Source organism: Naegleria gruberi, assembly GCF_000004985.1.
Source record: "Naegleria gruberi genomic scaffold NAEGRscaffold_59, whole genome shotgun sequence".
Taxonomy (NCBI): domain Eukaryota; phylum Heterolobosea; class Eutetramitea; order Acrasida; family Naegleriidae; genus Naegleria; species Naegleria gruberi.
The window spans coordinates 154,209-173,089 of NW_003163268.1; the positions used below are offsets into that span (position 1 = coordinate 154,209).

General features: G+C 33.9%; 9 protein-coding genes and 2 non-coding genes across 11 annotated transcripts; 6 read left to right on the forward strand and 5 right to left on the reverse strand.

Annotated features, from left to right (window-relative positions):
- Positions 1-53: 53 nt before the first annotated feature.
- On the forward strand, positions 54-2,120 carry NAEGRDRAFT_73238 (uncharacterized protein; the record flags this gene model as incomplete). The annotated part of the gene is made up of 1 exon (XM_002671646.1): positions 54-2,120. One exon carries the CDS (start codon positions 54-56, stop codon positions 2,118-2,120), a length of 2,067 nt encoding a protein of 688 aa, XP_002671692.1.
- Positions 2,121-2,214: 94 nt separating this feature from the next.
- On the reverse strand, positions 2,215-2,285 carry NAEGRDRAFT_t628. Its single transcript has one exon. It is a non-coding gene; the product is annotated as a tRNA-Gly (tRNA).
- An 864-nt stretch (positions 2,286-3,149) lies between these two features.
- Positions 3,150-4,115, reverse strand: NAEGRDRAFT_73239 (uncharacterized protein; the record flags this gene model as incomplete). Its single annotated transcript, XM_002671710.1, has 1 exon — positions 3,150-4,115. The coding sequence occupies one exon, from the start codon at positions 4,113-4,115 to the stop codon at positions 3,150-3,152; it is 966 nt and encodes a 321-aa protein (XP_002671756.1).
- A 549-nt stretch (positions 4,116-4,664) lies between these two features.
- NAEGRDRAFT_73240 (uncharacterized protein) lies at positions 4,665-5,078 on the forward strand (the record flags this gene model as incomplete). Its single annotated transcript, XM_002671647.1, has 1 exon — positions 4,665-5,078. One exon carries the CDS (start codon positions 4,665-4,667, stop codon positions 5,076-5,078), a length of 414 nt encoding a protein of 137 aa, XP_002671693.1.
- Positions 5,079-5,230: 152 nt separating this feature from the next.
- Positions 5,231-8,197, forward strand: NAEGRDRAFT_52721 (uncharacterized protein; the record flags this gene model as incomplete). The annotated part of the gene is made up of 4 exons (XM_002671648.1): positions 5,231-6,044; positions 6,570-7,130; positions 7,375-7,554; positions 7,611-8,197. 4 exons carry the CDS (start codon positions 5,231-5,233, stop codon positions 8,195-8,197), a joined length of 2,142 nt encoding a protein of 713 aa, XP_002671694.1.
- A 221-nt stretch (positions 8,198-8,418) lies between these two features.
- Positions 8,419-9,858, forward strand: NAEGRDRAFT_52722 (uncharacterized protein; the record flags this gene model as incomplete). Its single annotated transcript, XM_002671649.1, has 1 exon — positions 8,419-9,858. One exon carries the CDS (start codon positions 8,419-8,421, stop codon positions 9,856-9,858), a length of 1,440 nt encoding a protein of 479 aa, XP_002671695.1.
- A 144-nt stretch (positions 9,859-10,002) lies between these two features.
- Positions 10,003-11,172, reverse strand: NAEGRDRAFT_73244 (uncharacterized protein; the record flags this gene model as incomplete). The annotated part of the gene is made up of 1 exon (XM_002671711.1): positions 10,003-11,172. The coding sequence occupies one exon, from the start codon at positions 11,170-11,172 to the stop codon at positions 10,003-10,005; it is 1,170 nt and encodes a 389-aa protein (XP_002671757.1).
- A 150-nt stretch (positions 11,173-11,322) lies between these two features.
- Positions 11,323-15,951, reverse strand: NAEGRDRAFT_81445 (uncharacterized protein; the record flags this gene model as incomplete). The annotated part of the gene is made up of 3 exons (XM_002671712.1): positions 11,323-13,666; positions 14,267-15,669; positions 15,864-15,951. 3 exons carry the CDS (start codon positions 15,949-15,951, stop codon positions 11,372-11,374), a joined length of 3,786 nt encoding a protein of 1,261 aa, XP_002671758.1. The 3' UTR covers positions 11,323-11,371.
- A 459-nt stretch (positions 15,952-16,410) lies between these two features.
- NAEGRDRAFT_73246 (uncharacterized protein) lies at positions 16,411-16,791 on the forward strand (the record flags this gene model as incomplete). The annotated part of the gene is made up of 1 exon (XM_002671650.1): positions 16,411-16,791. One exon carries the CDS (start codon positions 16,411-16,413, stop codon positions 16,789-16,791), a length of 381 nt encoding a protein of 126 aa, XP_002671696.1.
- A 246-nt stretch (positions 16,792-17,037) lies between these two features.
- NAEGRDRAFT_73247 (uncharacterized protein) lies at positions 17,038-18,456 on the forward strand (the record flags this gene model as incomplete). The annotated part of the gene is made up of 5 exons (XM_002671651.1): positions 17,038-17,365; positions 17,406-17,708; positions 17,751-17,824; positions 17,864-17,875; positions 17,917-18,456. 5 exons carry the CDS (start codon positions 17,038-17,040, stop codon positions 18,454-18,456), a joined length of 1,257 nt encoding a protein of 418 aa, XP_002671697.1.
- A 155-nt stretch (positions 18,457-18,611) lies between these two features.
- Positions 18,612-18,684, reverse strand: NAEGRDRAFT_t627. The gene has a single exon. It is a non-coding gene; the product is annotated as a tRNA-Asn (tRNA).
- Between the last annotated feature and the right edge of the window lie 197 nt (positions 18,685-18,881).

Sequence of the window (18,881 nt, forward strand, 5' to 3'; positions counted from 1 at the left end):
CCTCGCTAGTGAGGAGTTTTTCTTCCGTGTCTGTTGTGATGAAAAATAAGACAATGCAATCATCAAATTTATCAGCATTGATCAATAATTGTCAAGTACTATCATCCACGAGGAAAAATGCTAGATTTTATAGTGTAAAGCAAACTCTTGGAGGAAATGAAGCCTCCACTCTTAGACAACAAGTTGCTTCTACAACATCGTCATCATCTTATGCTCAACAACATCAAGCACCACCAGTGATTGAGCAAGTTGTTGCCGAAGAATCAACAACAACAACAACATCCGAACCAATTATTGAAGAAAAACCACTCTTCTCCAAGAAGGAAATTATGATTCTTGAAAGCGAAAAAACAGCACTTGGACACTTGTTGAAAATTATCGAAAACGTTGAAGGAAGTGAAGAGGATATTGATCTTTTAAGAAAAAGTATTAATCAATTGGAGGAACATTTCTTGATGGTTATTGTTGGTGAATTTAATGCAGGTAAATCATCATTCATTAATGCCATGCTCGGAGATCGTTATTTGAGAGAAGGTATTACTCCAACAACAGCTCATCTTCATGTTATTCGTCATGGAGGTGATTCTAATCAAAAGTTTGACGAGAGAAATCAACTTGTAAATATGGAACTTCCACTCAAGTGGCTTAAAGGTATTAGTGTTGTTGATACACCAGGTACTAATGCCATTATCAAGGAACATCAAACAATTACAGAAACTTTTGTACCAAGAGCTGATTTAATCATCTTTTTGACCAGTGCAGAAAGACCATTCTCTGAGAGTGAACACACCTTCCTTGAAATGATTAGAAAGTGGGGTAAGAAGGTTGTTGTCTGTATTAACAAGTATGATTTACTTCAAAATGAAAAGGAACAGGACGAAGTGGAAGTATTTGTTCGTGATGGTATTATTCGTTTATTGGGCTTTGAACCTAAAATCTTTTGTGTCAGTGCTAGGAGTGCAATGGATTTCAAACAATCATCAAGAATTTCTTCATTCTTGGCTCCTGAAGAAAGAGAACTTGCCGAAAAACAAAAAAAGACCAAGTTGGCTGAAAATTGGCTTGATTTGGAAAAGTATGTTTTGGACACTCTGAATTCTATTGAACGTGCCAAGTTGAAATTCCTTTCTCCACTTGGTGTTGCTCAAAATTTATCTGAAAAGTACTTGACAACCAATATTGAAGAAAGATTAAAGGTATTGAAAGAAGATAAGAAAACTATGGAAATTATTGAAGAACAACTTCAAGTATTTTATAATGATATGAAACAAGATTTTGAATTGCAACAAGCCAAATTGGAAAATATTTTCCATGAACTTTCTGAACGTGGTACAGGCTTTTACGATAACTTTGTCAATTTGTCTAATATTTCAAGTTTGATCAAGTCCAAGATTGTTGCTGAAGAATTCCAAACTCAAGTTATTGCCAATACTGCCACTCAAATTGAAAATCATGTCTCTGAAGTTATTGATTGGATAATTGACAGAAAATACAGACAATGGAAAGCTGTGACAGATTTTGCCAATAAGAGAGCTAGAATTTCACTCCATGAAGATAAATTAGTTGGAACTCTTTCAAGTGATTTCCAATTTAACAGAAAGGAACTTTTACTCAAAATTGGTACCACAGCTGAAAATGCTGTTAGAAGCTATGATAAGGAACATAATGATACTGAAAAGCTCTTCTCTGAAATTGCCTCTGGTCTCAAGGCTACAGCTGCTGTAGAAGTCAGCGCTATTACAATTGGTGTTTCTTCTGCACTCTTGATGCCAACTGCTGCTATGGCAGGTGCTGGTGTTGTTGGTGCCTTAATGGTTGGTGCTGGTGGTCTCTACGCACTCCCATACAAGAGAGCTACAATGAGAAAGAACTTTATTCGTGAAGTTAACAAGCTTAAGGAAGTTTTAAAGCAAAGAATGAGGGAAGAATTTGAACGAGAATTATTGTCAAGTATTGATAGTATTAAGAATTCAATTACTCCTTACTCTAGATTTGTTAAAGCTGAACATGAAAAATTCTCAACTCAAAAGGAAAGACTCATCGAACTTCAAAAGGTTATTAATCAAATCAGAAAGGAAATTGAAAGCTTACAAGAGGCTGATATTACTAAAAAGATGTAAATTTAAAAGTATATTAATCTAAAGCAACTATTTTGTGTTAATCACTTTATTCTTTATCACAAAATATATTGAATGTTTCAAATCAAAAACAAGTTGCATTAGCCGGGAGTCGAACCCGGGTCACCAGCTTGGAAGGCTGGTATGATACCGTTACACTACTAATGCTTCTCATTACATTTCTTAAAATATGATACTAAACGAGTCAATTATAGCATTTTAAGCATCACTCAAGAGCAAATCAAACACAATCAATTATGCTTAAAATGCTATAATTGACTCGTTTAGTGATATGATTCTTGTTTTGTGGGCCAACCAATGCTAAAAATGAGCGTAAACGTTCAGTGAGCCTGAATTGATTTACAATTCTGTTCCTAACCAAAACAACAAATATTTGGTTTATTAATTATATTCTCACATAGATGCTTGTTATTTGATCGAACGGTCTTTTATCTTTCTGTGTTGGAAGAAACAATCAATAAAGTTTTGTGTAATTTTTTAGCTAGTGGTTTGTAAACATTAAAAAAACGAGTTTATTTTGGACATTGCTCGATATCTACTTAATGAATCGTATCAGATTAAATATCACAATGTTATTTAACAAAATTATTATTGTATTGTTTTGTTGGTTTTATTAAAACTGTTGTTATTCTTAAAATGTTAGCAGATAGATAAGTTTCGGAAATCACTTACAATGGCAACATTTCTTCACTCCACACAATAAAATACTGTGATTACATGCGATCAAAGGTTGAATTTTGGAATATCATTAAGTAACTAAAAAGTTTGCTCCCAAAATAACATCCGAATAGTGAGCTAATTTACTTTGGGAAAAAATTACTGTTCAACCGATGGTCCAAGATCTATGAATTGAATTATTGAAACAAAGATTGTCCTCAGTTTTATGCACAGTGATGTCTACAACGAAAAAACGATGGTAGTATATTAATGTTTTGAAGGTATACAGACATTGAACAATACTGTTGGTCTGTATTTTATCATATTTTTTAGGGTTGGTTGGCCCACAATATACTAAGAATATATAAGTACTCCAAATTGTCCACTATCACATACATAAAGTAGACCACTTAATGGATCAATAATAATTCCAAAACTCTTATAATTTCCACTAACAGATTTAACTTTTGATAAATCCTCCCTTCTAACCACAACAAGTCTATAACCACCATTATCTGATACATAAATCAAATCAGAGGCCTTCTCATAGAATATAGAATAGGCAAAATTCATTCTAAAAGATGATTTTCGAATAGAATTCCATTTTCCTTGCTGTTTTTCAAATAATTCTAAACAAGAATTATGACTCATTAATATTTCATTCTCAGAAAAGCAATGAATACCAAAACCACCACCCTCAATTTTCCCAATATCATCATCTAAATATTGTAAATGATCTCCATGTTCACGATCTAATATCATAACTGATTTTTCATAATCCACAACATAGAGTTGGGATCCCATAACATCCAATCCCCAGATATTATAGTAAGTTTCTTTAGATTTCCAAACAAGAAGTGGATTCTTCCTCATTATATCAGAAACCTTAATCTTTACAACATATGGATCAGTAGATGCATAAATATATTCCTCATCCTTCTCCTTAATCAATTTCAAACAATTAAAACAAGTAATTTCCTCAAACTCAACTTCAAACAAGGCCTTCCTTCCAATTGACTTGTTTTCATACTCTTCAGCTGTCTCTGCTCTCGGAAAAACACTCAGTGCCGAACCATTCGTTACAATAAATCTATAATAATCATTGGAGAGAACAATATCAAAACAATTCGGACCAACATGCCATGCAGAATAATAACCACTAACATTCAGTGATGAAAATTCGAGAGAGTATCGTTTGGTGGGGATGATATTAATTTTATATTTTAGGAGGTTAATTAAATTATTATTATCGTGATGATCATCATCAGTGGAAGTAAATTGGGACGGAAGAAAATCTATCAGCTCAACCTTTACAGACATTTTTTTTTAAAATTATTTGTAAAGAATATTGTAAAGTTAGGGTGGTGAGGATTAACAGATTCATTTTGATAACATTATCAATGGCATTGTTGATTTTATTTCGAATAAAGTGGAGACAGATACAGTTGACATGTTCTCTGTTTGACATTGAAATGATGTATCAGCCATTATCAGAGTATATGGCCAATGGTTCTTGAATTGTATGACAAAATCCTCATCTCATCTGCATTGAGTTGTGTTCTATATTCAGTCTCTTCTTTAATTTGTCCATTTTTGTAGAAAGATTCATGAAGTTTGTTTATTCGAATAAAAAGAATTTAAAAATTTTTGGTGTTTTTGAATTCTATACAAGTCGAACAGGTATTCGTTAAAAAACTGTGGTTAACATCTCTGATGCGAAGTATTTATCAACTTTCTCTTCATGGATGCAATATACGAAACCATCTGAAAGGGAGGTTTAAAAACTGGATAATTGTATCACTTTAAATAGGGAGGATAAACTTCTTTCAACATCTTTCCTTAGTCTTTAGAGCATTAAAAGAAAAAAGAATGAAAACCAATTCAATGGATCGCTTATTTGATAATTTGATGAGATTATACTTGACATTGCTGGCAGAAACTCAAACTAATCTTGAACAAATACAAGTTGATAAAACAATAAGTGCCAGTAATCCACAAGTGTTGGAAGAAAACCAAAAAGTTTCCACTCAGACATCGTACGAAACATCTAATGTAGACAATGATTCGAATAATGTAATTTGTGATACAATCTCGCAAAGCGAACCACTTCCAAGTAATAGAAACGAAAGCTCATCTACCGATCATACAAACAATAGGACTGAATTGAATTTTGTAATAGTTAGTGCCTCGACCATTTCAGAGAAATGTTATTCGAAAGTTAAAAGAGGAAGAGGAAGACCAAGAAAAAATACACTAAACAATAATAACAATACCAACAAATAATCATTTCAATCCTTGATCGATTTCTCTTCCAATTCTCAAGTTCTTTGTTGATTCCAATAGTTTTGTGCTATTCGAAACTGCATACCATAAATTTCTCAATCACTATTGTTTTTGATTGAATGAAATTTACTAATAAAAAATAGCTCAACCGTATGAAACGTTTCTCTTGTGCACTTTCGAATACCTTTAAATTCGTCCAACCTAGACGAACGTTGCCGAATACTTTAAACAAGAATAATTTACGCAATTCCTTCCGATCCTTTCACACTAATTTTCCAATTTTTAATCAAAATGATCGAAATGCAAATGAGACTCAGAATCTTATAGACGAAATTTCCAAAGCAATTCGTGAACAACAATATTCGAAAGCGAAACAAACTCTCCGAGGATTAACCAAGAATTGGTTGGGATTTTACAAATTCGATGATAATCAATTAGCTCTTTATTTACAGAGTTTAGTCTTGTTGGATTGTTCGAATAATGATGAACGAAAGATGAATCTAACACCCTTGCTATTAGCTTCGAATAATGGCTATAAGAAAGCTCACTTAATGCTTGCAACTATGGCTTATTTGAAGGATTCCAATTTGGAGAATGAAAATTATAGAGTTTATTTGAAGGAATTTGACGAAAGTGTGGATTGGAATGACGAAACATTGGTTCAATTGACCATTGAATCACATTTAAAAGAATTAATCCAACAATTTGATTCGAGATTTGCACATTTTGCTCTTGGAAAATTTTACATGAAAAATCAAAAATATCAAAAGGCGTGTGAAGCATTCACTCAGTCAACCGAGAAGAAATTTACAAAATCTCAATTTGAATTAGGTCTCTTAATGAGAAATGGATCTCCTGATGGAATGGTTTCGAAAAATCCTGAACGTGCTCTCGAATTATTCAAAAAATCGAGATGGGAACCACAAGCTCATAAGGAATTAGTTGAAATGTATCTGAATGGTGAAGGTACAGATCCAAGTTATTTGAAAGCAGCTTTTCAGACATGTATTTATTACATTGTCAAGTTTGTAAATAGCAGATTCTTCCTCGTATTGCTATTCTTGATGGAATTATTACTTGCTCTTATGGATGCAGTTTTGTCTATCGTTTTGGGAATTGTTGGAATCTTTGGTGTCCTTGTTTGAGTATTTCATGGATATTAATAAAAATTATCGTCGTCTTACTTCAGTTCTGTAATTTTTTCACCATTTTTACTCGAAATCAGTTTTGTGAAGGAAATAACTTGTTGTAAGCACTTCAATATGAACATTTTCATAATGTCATGGAAAGGATAATTTCTCCAATAGGTAATTATTAGATCTTCCAAGCAAATGAGAATCCCAAGTGATTGAACAACAGTTGCCGACTATCACCGACTGTTTCCGACTATTTCCGACTATTTCCGCTTTAAATTCTTCAAACTGAATCCTCAACATTGAAAAAACAATGTCAAAAAAAACAAACTCAAAATGATTGGTCCAATACTTTTAGCATTGAGTTTAGCTCTCATTGGCGTGATTGCACTTAAAATCTACAAGAATATTCAAAAAGCAAAGGGAATTCCTGGTGTTTGGCAAGTTTTGGATAATTCTCCTTGTTACATTCCAATTCTCTCTCCATATTTTTATATGGGATCTGAAAATCATCTCATTGAGGTGGCAACGAAGAGAGGTGATCCAGAAACTGGTACTTTACGTATCACAACAATGAATCTTAATAGAATATTCGTTTCGGATAGAGAAATGTTGAAAGACATTCACTCTAGAAAGTTGGGTTTCTTCCCAAAATCAAAAACATTCCTTGAACCAACTGAAGTATTTGGTGGACACATAGTTTCGGCTCCAGATACCGATTCTTGGAAGAAACATCACAATACCATTTCTCCAGCTTTTAGCTCTAATAATTTAGAATACATGTCACATGTTTCCAGTGAAACTGTTGATACTATGGCTCAATGCCTTTGGAATCCTGACATTGAAAGCAAAGGAGAACATGTAATTGATAGAGTTGACAAGTTATTTACCAATTTGACATTGGACATTTTGGCAAAATGTAAGTGTCTTCTATTTTACATTGGAAATTCAATTATTCTCATCACAATAATCACAACTAGCTGCATTTGGAGCAAGTTTCTCAATCTTTGTTCCAAAAGAAATGGAAAACACAAATGAAGTCATCATGGGAAGAAAATTGAAAGATTCAGTTGACAATATTTTCAATATTGGTTTCGTTATTAGAATTGGTTTTCCTAAATTCATGCATGCCACATTATTTAAATGGTTTGGTTTGGATAAAGATATTGACAGATTTGTTGAAAGAGTTCAAAACTTGATTGACCAAAAGAAAGAGGAAATTGAACGTGATGGAGAAGTTTCTACAAGAGATGTTGTATCATTGATGATTCAAGAGAATTTGAATAACAAAGAATTGACCAAAGAAGAAATCCTATCCAATGCTTTTATATTTTTCATTGCTGGTAAGTTTTCAGTTGACCAAAAACTAATTATTGACTCTAAACTCTTCAAATAATAGGAATGGACACTAGCTCAAATACATTGCAATGGTTCCTCTATGAAATTGCCAAAAATCCATCTCTCCAAAAACGTTTACAAGAAGAAGTTGACAACATTCTTCCAAACAAGAGAAAACCAACTTTTGACGATTACAATCAATTGAATTTGATCACCGCTTGCATTCATGAAACATTGAGAGTACATCCTCCAGTGACCAGTGTTGCAAAGGATTGTGCCAAACCTGTCCAATTAGGTCCATTTCACATTCCAAAAGGATCTGTCATTTATTCATTCTTGACAGCTGCCAACAAGAATCCAAAAGTTTGGCCAAACGCTCTTGCTTTCAATCCAGATAGATTCTACGATCCCGATGTAAAATCCAAGTCTGCCAATGACTATACCTTATTAAGCTTCTCAATGGGTTTAAGAAAATGCTTGGGAATGAAATTTGCCTTGATTGAAATGACTTGTGTTTTGGCCAGAATGTTGCAATATTATGAGTTTGAATTGTTGAATGATGAATCTGTTGATCCAGTGATGAATTTTAGTAAGCTAACTGTAAAGCCAAGCAATTTGAGAATTCGTGTGATTAAGAGAACTAATTAAATTCTATATTCATCAAGTAGTGGAAATACTTGTTCTGTATTGATCTAAAGAAAACCAGGTCCAACTCTACAAAGTTGTAAAACTCACAACCATTTAAGAAACAATTAAAAATAGAATGGAATGACAGTTAGGAATTCTCACGTTGTGAACCAACAATTTTAAACCCATCACGTGCTCTCACCAACCAAAAACAACTCTTTAAAAAAAACAAATCGAAAACAATGCAATACCATAGCACAAGACTTGGAACTGCATCTATCAATCTCCTAACTGAAGCCATTGATGAAACAATCAAAACAGGAGTCGAGGTTATGATATTCTCCTCTTCATATGAGAGTCCAGTTTCATGTCGTTGCACTTTACGTTGTGGCACTACTTTGTACTTGAATAATATTAGAGTTTACAATGATTTTGCTGTTAGTATTCAACTTGAAGCTTGCATTGATATTGGTACAATTTCCAAGATTGGAGTTTGGATTGGACATAAGGACTCTGCAACAATTAGTAATGGGTCGTATGTTGAATTGATATCAGATTGGGTTACTTTGAATGGTGAAAGTGAAAAGAAAGCTTATAATTACCCTGGCTTGTTTCTGGGTTTGTACTCCAACTCAAACAAATTCCATAGAAAATTACAAGCTGTTCGCAGTGATCATTGTAATCTTCCATTGACACACACCAGATATTATGCTAACATGGTTACTGGACATGCCAAGGAGAAATGTCCTGTTTTTGGTAGATTCACTGTGGATCTTTCAAAACCATTTTCTTTGAGAAGTTTGGCGTTTATTTATTATAGAGATACCAATTTGATTCCATCTTTACAAAACTTTGAATCCAATGCACCTGTTGTCTCAGTCAACACTGTTGATGGATTTACCTATCATGGTAAATTTCAACCACTGGGAGAAGAAGGTGGTTGTTTATCTGATTTTGGAATTAATTCTAGTCTTATGTGGAAACATCATCCATTTGGTCTTAAGAATTCCAGATCCAAGAATGAAGTCACTAATCAATTTATTGATATTAAGGGTGAATGCTTTCTATCCCTTGGTGTTTCTGTATCTTTGAGCACATTACCAAACACAAATACCAATCCAAGTAATATTTTACAAAATACATATAACAAAAATCAATGTAGTCAACCAACATTTTTTCAAATAACAGGTGATCAAAACGTAGAGCTCCATCAAAAGACAGACAAGGACTTTGAGACCTTCTTTACAAAATTTAAAGATCTGGTTTGTGATTGTGCTAATGATTTGGTTGATAAATATACTGGTGAATTTTCTGAATGTGTCAGAAATTATGGTAAACTGTATCAACATTACGCTGGTGTCAACATTCAGCTTTTAGTTGAATCAGTTATCAACAATATTCAAAGTGGTTTGAATATGAATGATGCAGGTGCACACATTGAATTAGTGAAACAACTTGTTGCAGACTTTTTAGGACATATGTATAATCACTATTGTGCTTTCATTACAAATATAAACAATAATCAAAATGCATTGCCTCCAAAGGTTAACCAATTAAGGATGAATTATTATGCTAAAACTCAAAAAATAGCCGACAGTATTGCATCATTCCATCAAGACTTGGATAAGATTTCTAGACGTATCGATGCTTATAAAGAATGGAGACAAACAATGATGGAATAATAACCAATCGAACAGGGCAACTATATTAACTCATGTGTAAATAACAAAATAAACAATATTCAACAAATAATCTCCCAATTATTTTTCAATTTTCAATAATTTTAATTGACGATCTTATATTTGTTATTATTTAATTAATTACAATCATTGATTTAAACATTGTTGTAAAACTGATATCATTGTTCTCCTACTTTCTGGAATTAAGCAATGAACCACTGGATAGCAATGAAATTGATAATCTTCAGTAATGACCACTAATTTATCCTTGTTTACATTGCTTACTTTGGAATTTAACAATTTTACGAAATATTCCATTCCAGGAGCCATTTCTTCATGTTTACTATAATTGATAATCCACTTGGATTTGAAGAATTTCGAATACATTTCAGAATCTTGAGATTCCAATTGTTGCATATTGGATAATATTGAGAAATTGTCTCTATCTGATTCAGATATACATCTATCTATTAATTCCATCATGTCTCTTGTCAAAACAATTACATTTTCCTCTTTCCACTCTTCCTTAGTTACAATTTTTGCTGAAGTATCACATGGAGGAGAAAATAGAGCAATAGAATGAACTGGCCATACCTTCAAATCTCCATAATTCATTAATTGAAAAGCCATCATTGTCAAGTGACAGGCTCCAGCTGAAAAACCTGTCAAAATAATATCCTGAGCTGGAATTCCCTTTTCTTCGATTAAATATTTGAAACATTCTTTACAATCTTCCAATTGATCTGTTAGCGAATGTGTCAACATTCTTCTATCCATATTTTCGTGATGAGCTGGATCTTCAACTAATCTATACTCAATTGACAATATGTGTGAGCATTTGACTTTTGACGTTTTGTTCACTTGTTCGATACCATACATAATTGATTGAGCATCCAAACCTAAAGGATTACCTGAGATGAAACCTCCACCATGAGCAAATAACATAACTTTTCCTCTTTTTTCACAATTTTTCATTGTAATCCAATACGAATCTCTCAATTTCTCAATCTTTTCAACCTTCTCTGCACACCCAAACCAAGAATCGTCCAATTTGGGATAGAAACGATTCTTTTGAATTCTTGTTTCCATTCGATAATCAACAACTGAATTACGTTTCAGATTTCTTCTTCGCAATAGCAAATTCCACAAACGGGATTCATTCGATAATTGAGCAGCACTAGTATCCTCCACCTCGTCGTATAAAGTTCCATATCTATCACAACTTGAACATAACTGTTTCAACCACTGATAAACAACGTAAAAAAAGACTGCCAATGGAAAAATAGCTCTGGCTAGGAGGTACTCGAATGACGGCATTTTTTTAACTGAATCAGCTCTATTAATGGTCTTGGATCTAGACACCGATGAGGAGTATATTATTTGAGGAATAGGAGAAAGGAGTTTGCGGTAACGAATCCATCCATTACAATCAGATTCCTGAAAGATCATGACTAAATTATTCCACTATGTAAGTTATCAATGCTATTCAAAATGTTTTTATTGAAAGAGTCAAAATTTACTTCTTGTATTGTGTTTGAAGCATGTTGAGATAATCGTGAGCAGAATCTTCTGTAGTTGTTTGTTTTTGTACTCTGTTTTGTCTGTGCTTGGCTCTTGATTGCTTGAACAATTCTGATGGATTGTAATCTTCGGAGGATGTTGAAGCAGTAGATGAAGATGAGGATGCCTCTTGTGTCTTGGTTTCTTGTTGTACTTGTTGGGAGGAACCTTCTTGTTGAACTTGTTGAGATTCATTTTGTTGTAATCTTCTCTTTTCATGTTTTGGCTTTCCATTCTTACCGAAATTAAATGGGTGTTCATTGGCATTGTTTGCTTCATTAGAATTCAAAATCTTGAAGGAACTTCCATTGTTAGTATTCTTATTATTGTTATTTGGTTGGAATTGTCTTTGCTTGTATGGTTGTTGTGGTCTTTGATTGTTTGGTTGTTGAGTTTGAGGAGAGGCTGGTTGTTTTTGATTATTTTGAACCTTTGGCATATCATAATTGTAGCTTGAAGTGGTAAAGTAATGTTCCTTAGTATAGTCAACATTTTGCTTATAGCTATACTTCTTTTGTTCATTATCATAAACTCTAATGTACTTCTTCTTGTCCAAATTAACCAAAGATCTCAAACTGACAATAGCACCTCTAGCAGTGGACAATCTGGAACCAAATGTTGAACCTCCAACAAATTCTTCATCAAAAATAACTTGCCCATTATCACCATCAATACCAACCAAAGTACCAACAAGACCGAATCTAGCAGAACCAGATCCACTCATTTGCATGACACGATGTCCAAGAGCAAAATCAGCAATATAGAAAAGATTTGGACATGGATCTTCTGGTTTGTGCACAAATACAGGATCAATAACAATAGATTGCAAGGCAGGTGTTTGAGCAGGTTGTTTGCTGAATTCAATAGCTGCTTCTTCAATAGCCTTCAAAGCAGAAACTGGTAAAACATCTTGTTCAATATCAACAAATGGCAAGCTACGGAAACCTTGTTCATCAATCCACTTGGTAATTTCAGCAACCTTTGTTTGATAGTACTTGTCCTTTTCATGATTATCCTTCAAGGTATTAGGGAAGAAGAGTTCACATCTGAATGGAATATCTTGCTCAAGTTTGGCAACAAAATCTGGGAATGCTTGACAAAAGTTGCCAATAAGTGTCATTGCCTTATCGGAAAGTTCCCAATCACCAAAAGTACCTCCAACAGAGAACTTATTAGAAAGAGGTTTGGTGAACAAACTACCACCATCAAAGTTGAGGAAGTATGAGTCATCGAGATTTTGCTCATTAAAGTCACACTTGCAATATCCAACAATTCTCTTTGATGACTTCTTTGATCTTAATCCTAAACCGACATTTGGAGTGAGTTTGGTATTTGACAATTCCAATCTAATACTACCAATCAAGAGACCCAAAGCCTTCTTTGTCAAACCAAGTCTCTTAGAAGCAATATGGAGAGGCACGTACTTTTCAGCAGCAAACTCGGTAACAGCTTCCTTAGGGAACTTTGGTCTAGGAGTTTGATCAGAGTAAGGAGTGGTGAGTGAAACCTTGAGGAATTTCTTATCATAACCAGCAACCTTACCCAAGGAGGCATATGATTGATCTCCCAAAACAAGAACAGTACTATTGACTGGATATTCCTTTTCAACAGCTTGTGGACCTGTTTCAGCAAACTTGCTATCTGGAGTTGGTTCATAATCATCTGGAAGGACAATCAATGAATGTGGATAAGCAAATTCATCTCTGTGGAATGATTTCTTGATACCAAACTTGTCACGTTTCATTCCCTTGAATAACTTGACAAATAACAACACTTTAACATTACCAATATCAAGACCATATCTTCTCAAAAGTACATTCTTATGATAAGAATATTCCTTTCTAAACATTTCAGCATCCCTTTCATTGTGATATTCTGGTTCACTATTTTCAAAATAGCTTGCTCTTTCATCAGCAATGCTGGACAAGATACCCAATCTTGGGTATGGATATCCAATGTAAACCTTCTTACCAATGTACTTACTCAAACCTTGAGCGGCCTTGACAGATTCTTCAATTACAAATTCATCATCCATCATTTGATCCCTTGAGTATTGAGGGTTCATGTTGATAACCAAACTTGGCTTTTTACTTGGATGTCCAAAAAGTGCAATACCAACATCCTTCTCTTCAACTTGAGTAGTCTTACAATCTAAAACTGGGAATCCCTCCAAGTTATGCTTTCCAATCTTGACACCATCACATAGCTTTGGCAAGAATTTTTCATATTTTGGAAGTTCAATAACTTGTTCCTTAACGTGAGAGTTAATAATTTCAGGAAGAGAATTATCTTCAAGGGAAGAAGCAACATTGACTGAGACAGAAGTGTCATAGGTAAAGAGGAAATTGTCTCCAAATCTATTTCTCTTCTTTTCAGCTTCACTCAAAAGAGAATCATCAACACTTTTGATAGCTTCCAATAAACGATTTTCATCAATGAAAGGCAACAAGGAAACTCCTTCATAATCATACTTGGTTCCTTCACGATCAATGAAGAATTCCTTTGGATAAAAATCATGGATTGGTGATGATTCCAAATAGAGTTTACGGAAAGGTTCTGGGAGAATCTTGCAACTTCCTTCTGGTAGGACACCCAAAAGTTGTTCAAAAGGTCTGAATGGTGTACCAGCATCAAATACGATATCAGCAGCATATTGGCCAATGTTGACAAGGTCTGTAGCAATTGGTGCATAGTGGAATGGATAGAACCATCTCCAAGAAATCAATTGATTGTAATAATATTTAAATACCCATACAAGACCTTCAGCATATGAACGAACAACCTTGGCAACTTCTTCCTTATTATCGTAATCAATGTTGAGTTTAGTTTCATAGTAAGCCTTATGCCAAACGTTAAAATCGAAACCATTGTCACCAATAGACTTTAACAAGAGGTCATTGACTTCTTCAACTTCTACACCTTCTTCATCTTCAAGATCCTCATCAGCATCAACTCCGTAATTTACAGTTGCTGGAGCATTGAAATCCATAACACTGGACATGCCGACAACTAGTCCCATGTCCTTTTCAGTGTGATCACCATCATTGACAAACAATTCCTCTTGTTGGAGTAAATGTTTCTTCAAGCTTCCTGGTGAAAGTTCATTAGCAAATGAATCGAGAACACTGGAGGCATTTTCTACAGTGGCCTCGGTTTGTGGATGGTTAACAGAATTTCCGACTGATTTGAATCCTTCGGAATCAACCACTTGCTTAGCACCTCTTCTTCTTCTAGTCTTTCTATTTTCTCTCAACCTAGCAGTATATCTTTGTTCCATCATTGATGATTCTTGGGAAGCAAGAGCTCTAACGAAATCTTGCACACGTTCCAAGTGAACATCTCCTAGCTCAGTTAAATAACCTGATTTTGGTAAAATTTGCTTGTAAATATCAATCATTGTGTTAATACTTCCTTCTTTGATATCCAATGTTGGCATGTGAGGAAGGAAATCGTTACCAGTAAAGAATATGAAAAATACAAAGTCATCAATAATTCTTTCCAAATCATATTCGAATGAAAGTTTTTGTTCCAAAAGAGCTTGTCTAAACTCGAAATCTAAATATTGTCTTAATGCACATAAATGTAACAAGTGGAACTTTTCAGCGAATGGCTTATTACTAGACTTTTCTTTAGAATCATTATTTCTATATTGTTCAAAGACATCTTCACGAAGAAGCATAAAGTGAGGTTCGTGAGTAACTAATCCTAGACAAATCAAGTCAGCATCAAGACCATACAAACAATGTCTTTCGTTTGGTTGATAACCAGCTTCCATCTTTCTACCACGAATAAAGTTCATAATCTTGTGTTCACCTTCACCTGGCACTTCGTGTCCTGACAAGATAACTTTACATTGTTGCCATTTGATATCTGTTTGCATCTTGCTATGAATGAAATACTTCAAATGCATACTCAATTTGGCCATAAATTCTGTTCCTGGAGTGATACAGTTAGAATCGAACAAGTTGTCCCTTTCAGGCACTTTTTCTCCTTTTTGTTCGAGCTTTTTACGTAATTGTTGTTCATCAAAAACTTTTCTAAAACGTCTCGATCGTTGTTGGTTCATCTTGGCTCTTGGTGCAACACCATCCAAAGCTAAGAAGAAGTGTTTGGAAGGCTTAATCAATTGGAAAAGTTGATCAATGTAACGGAAAATCTTCAAAATCATTTCCTTCTCGGTTAATTGAGCCTTTAATTCATCATCCTTGTGTGTACAGTTGTGAATAATACCGTTCATATCAAGGTATAAATTGTCTGTCATTATGTTGATGATGTAATTTGATATAATTCAAATAAATTTAATATTATTATTATTTGGTGATGAAGTTTGTAACAATTATATGGTATTATATTAGATGTATTATTAGTATATTGTTGTATGAGGTTGTTAGTGATGGATTGAAAAATGTCAAGTTAAAATCTTGTTGTATTCTAACAATTAAACTTACCCACAGTTGGTATAGTTGCCTCAGTAAGTGAGGAAGCAATACATGGATATCTTTCAGAGAGCCATTTGAAAAGTCTTGGTACACCCATATCTATTCTATTTTTCTACTACTACTATTAATCTAGTTTTGTTCTTATATATACAATAATTACAAATTATATTATTCAATAATTTGTCTATTATCCAAATTCGCTCTCAAGAAGATGCTACTCTCTCTTGTCTTTAAAAAAACACACAATGCACGTTGCTGTTGTGATTTGTTGTTGTTGTCGTCTCGAGATGATGAATCAACACACACGATAATAAATATTATCTTTCGATATTTTTTATAACTTATTTTTGGATCACAACATCCTTCAATAAGCTTTTGTTAAGTGGCTACGAGCAACAAGTCAGAGAATGAATATTCAATCTCAACAATCACAATTCCCAACCTAACAAAAGCATGATTGATCAATTTTAAGAATGCACAAGCTTTCCCTTTCAAAGTTCCATCACAAAGAATTAAAATTTTAAAAAAATTAATAAAATATTAATAATATTAAAAAATGTCGAATAGGAATTTGATGAATCTTGCCCAGGTGTTGGGAATGTTGGCGAATAGGGATCGTGATGATGATGTAATTATGGGAAATTCATTATCCTCTTCATCTTCAGCCTCTGTTGATTCTACTTTGGAATCTTTCCTCTCCAATAATAACAATAACAATGAAAGTAAATATTTCGTTATGGATAGAGGAGGCTCCTCCAATTTATTTGATCAAACTCCTTCACTCTTTTCTACAATGGGAAGTGGTGGATTTCGTGCCATGGCAAAGCCTTTCGATGAAGATCTTCGTCAATATATTCAAGATCCCTATATTCGTGATCGTGAAGTGGAAATGCGATTGAAAGCAATGAAGGACGATTTCAAGATTCCAAAGAATTAATTGGAATTAATTTGATTATTATTCAAACACTCAACTACAAATGTATTGAAACAATGAATAATTATATGTACAATGAATAATGTAAATTACTAGTCACTCATCTCAGCATGAACCAAATGAAACTCTAATGTTAGCATTATTTCTGTTAACAGAAGAATAAATATACAGAAATATTAACATCATAAAAGATCAAATATCGACAATTTACATTTACAATTGCTTACAAAATTTCCAAGTACGAAAAAAATGTCTCTCCATCATCCGAGTCCTTCCGTAGATAACAATGCTTCCCGTATGCAAAGGAGATTGAATACCTTGTATTCTCATCTTGTGATGGCCTCTAATTTCTCCCCGATCAATGATTTGGGAATGATGAAAAATTATCATGACGAAATTATAGTGGAAAATAATAAGACAAATGCAGCAGGTGGAAAGGAAAAGACTACAAGTATTCTCATGAATAAATTTCCAAAGGGAATGATTGAAGAGAGTGATTTCAAGATTGTACAAGTTGACTTTGAACAACCATTGGCAAGTGAAGGTGATTGGATTGTCATTAAATTGTTACAGTTGAGTAAGTGAAAAATGAAATGAGATAATTAAATGTTTCAAAGGTGTTGATCCATATATGAGAGCAAGAATGGCTCCAAAAACTCCAAAAGGATATTTTCCAGCATTCAAATTGAATGAACCATTGCATGGTGGATGCATTGCTAAAGTTCTTTCATCATCAACAAGTGTTCAACATAGGTACAAACAAGGAGATTTATTATTTGGATATTTCAATTGGCAACTTGTACAAAAGGTAACTGTTGGTGCAAAGTTTGAAACAATTTATCAAATTGTAAAAATTGATCCCAAGTTGAAAGTTCCTTCATCAAATTACTTGGGTATCTTGGGAATGCCAGGAGTTACTGGTAAGTATTATCTGTGAAGATTAGTGGAATAATTTTGAATAGCATATCATGGATTTTTGGATATTTGTCAACCAAAGAAGGGGGAAGTTGTTGTTGTGAGCGCAGCATCTGGTGCAGTAAGTTTCTTTTGATTTCTTTTTCTCATTTTCAAATAGGTTGGAAGTATTGTAAGTTAATTTTAATGAATAATTATTAAAATTTCACCAAGGTTGGACAAATTGCCAAATTGAAAGGATGTTTTGTTATTGGAATAAGTGGCGGTTCTGAAGAAGCCATGAAAGAATTGAAATCTGCTGGATTCGACTCACTGATCAACTATAAAGACTACCCATCAACATCCACACTGAAAACAGCTATTGAAAAGGCATCTCCTTCTAAGGAGGTTGATTGTTATTTTGACAATGTTGGAGGATACATTCTCGATGCTGTAACTTTGTGTATGGCCAAATATGGAAGAATGTCACTTTGTGGAGCTATCAGCCAGTACAATGATACAGGTGCTGAGATGGGACCTAGAATGAATTCTCTCTATGTTGTTAGAGAGTTGAAAGTTCAAGGATTTTTAATTTCTTCCTATCAGAAGCGATACCAAGAAGCTGTTCAACAATTAGCTCAATGGACTTTGGAAGGAAAATTGAAGGCCCTTGAAACCAAAGTTAAGGGATTTGAAAATACTCCTAAAGCTATCATTAGACTCTTCTCAGGAGAGCAAAAGCTCGGCAAAATGATTGTAGATTGTGTTGAATAAAAGGTTAACTCCCTCTGATTTGAGAAGCTAAGCGTTGTCTAGCCACATCAGTACTGAGGTTGAAGACAACTTGGGAACCTGTGGTGCAGTGATAATTCTCATTAGTAAAAGTCACTATTGAATAATTTTATGACCTTGAAAGAAAAAAAGGTTATCTCCCCCTGGTGGGCTCGAACCACCGACCTGCAGATTAACAGTCTGACGCTCTACCGACTGAGCTAAGGGGGATCACATTAAGGATATTTTGCAGCCTTATTCTGAAAATATCCACTTATACCTTTCTTTAAATATTTGCGTTGGGAAATATCTCAATAACTTCTTTTGAGTTTCTAAATTAGCATCTTCGCGTGCTGCTATTTTCTTGCCATTAGGACTTGGGTATATGTACCTGAAATAGGCTGATTGGAATTTGAGTTTTTGGTAAT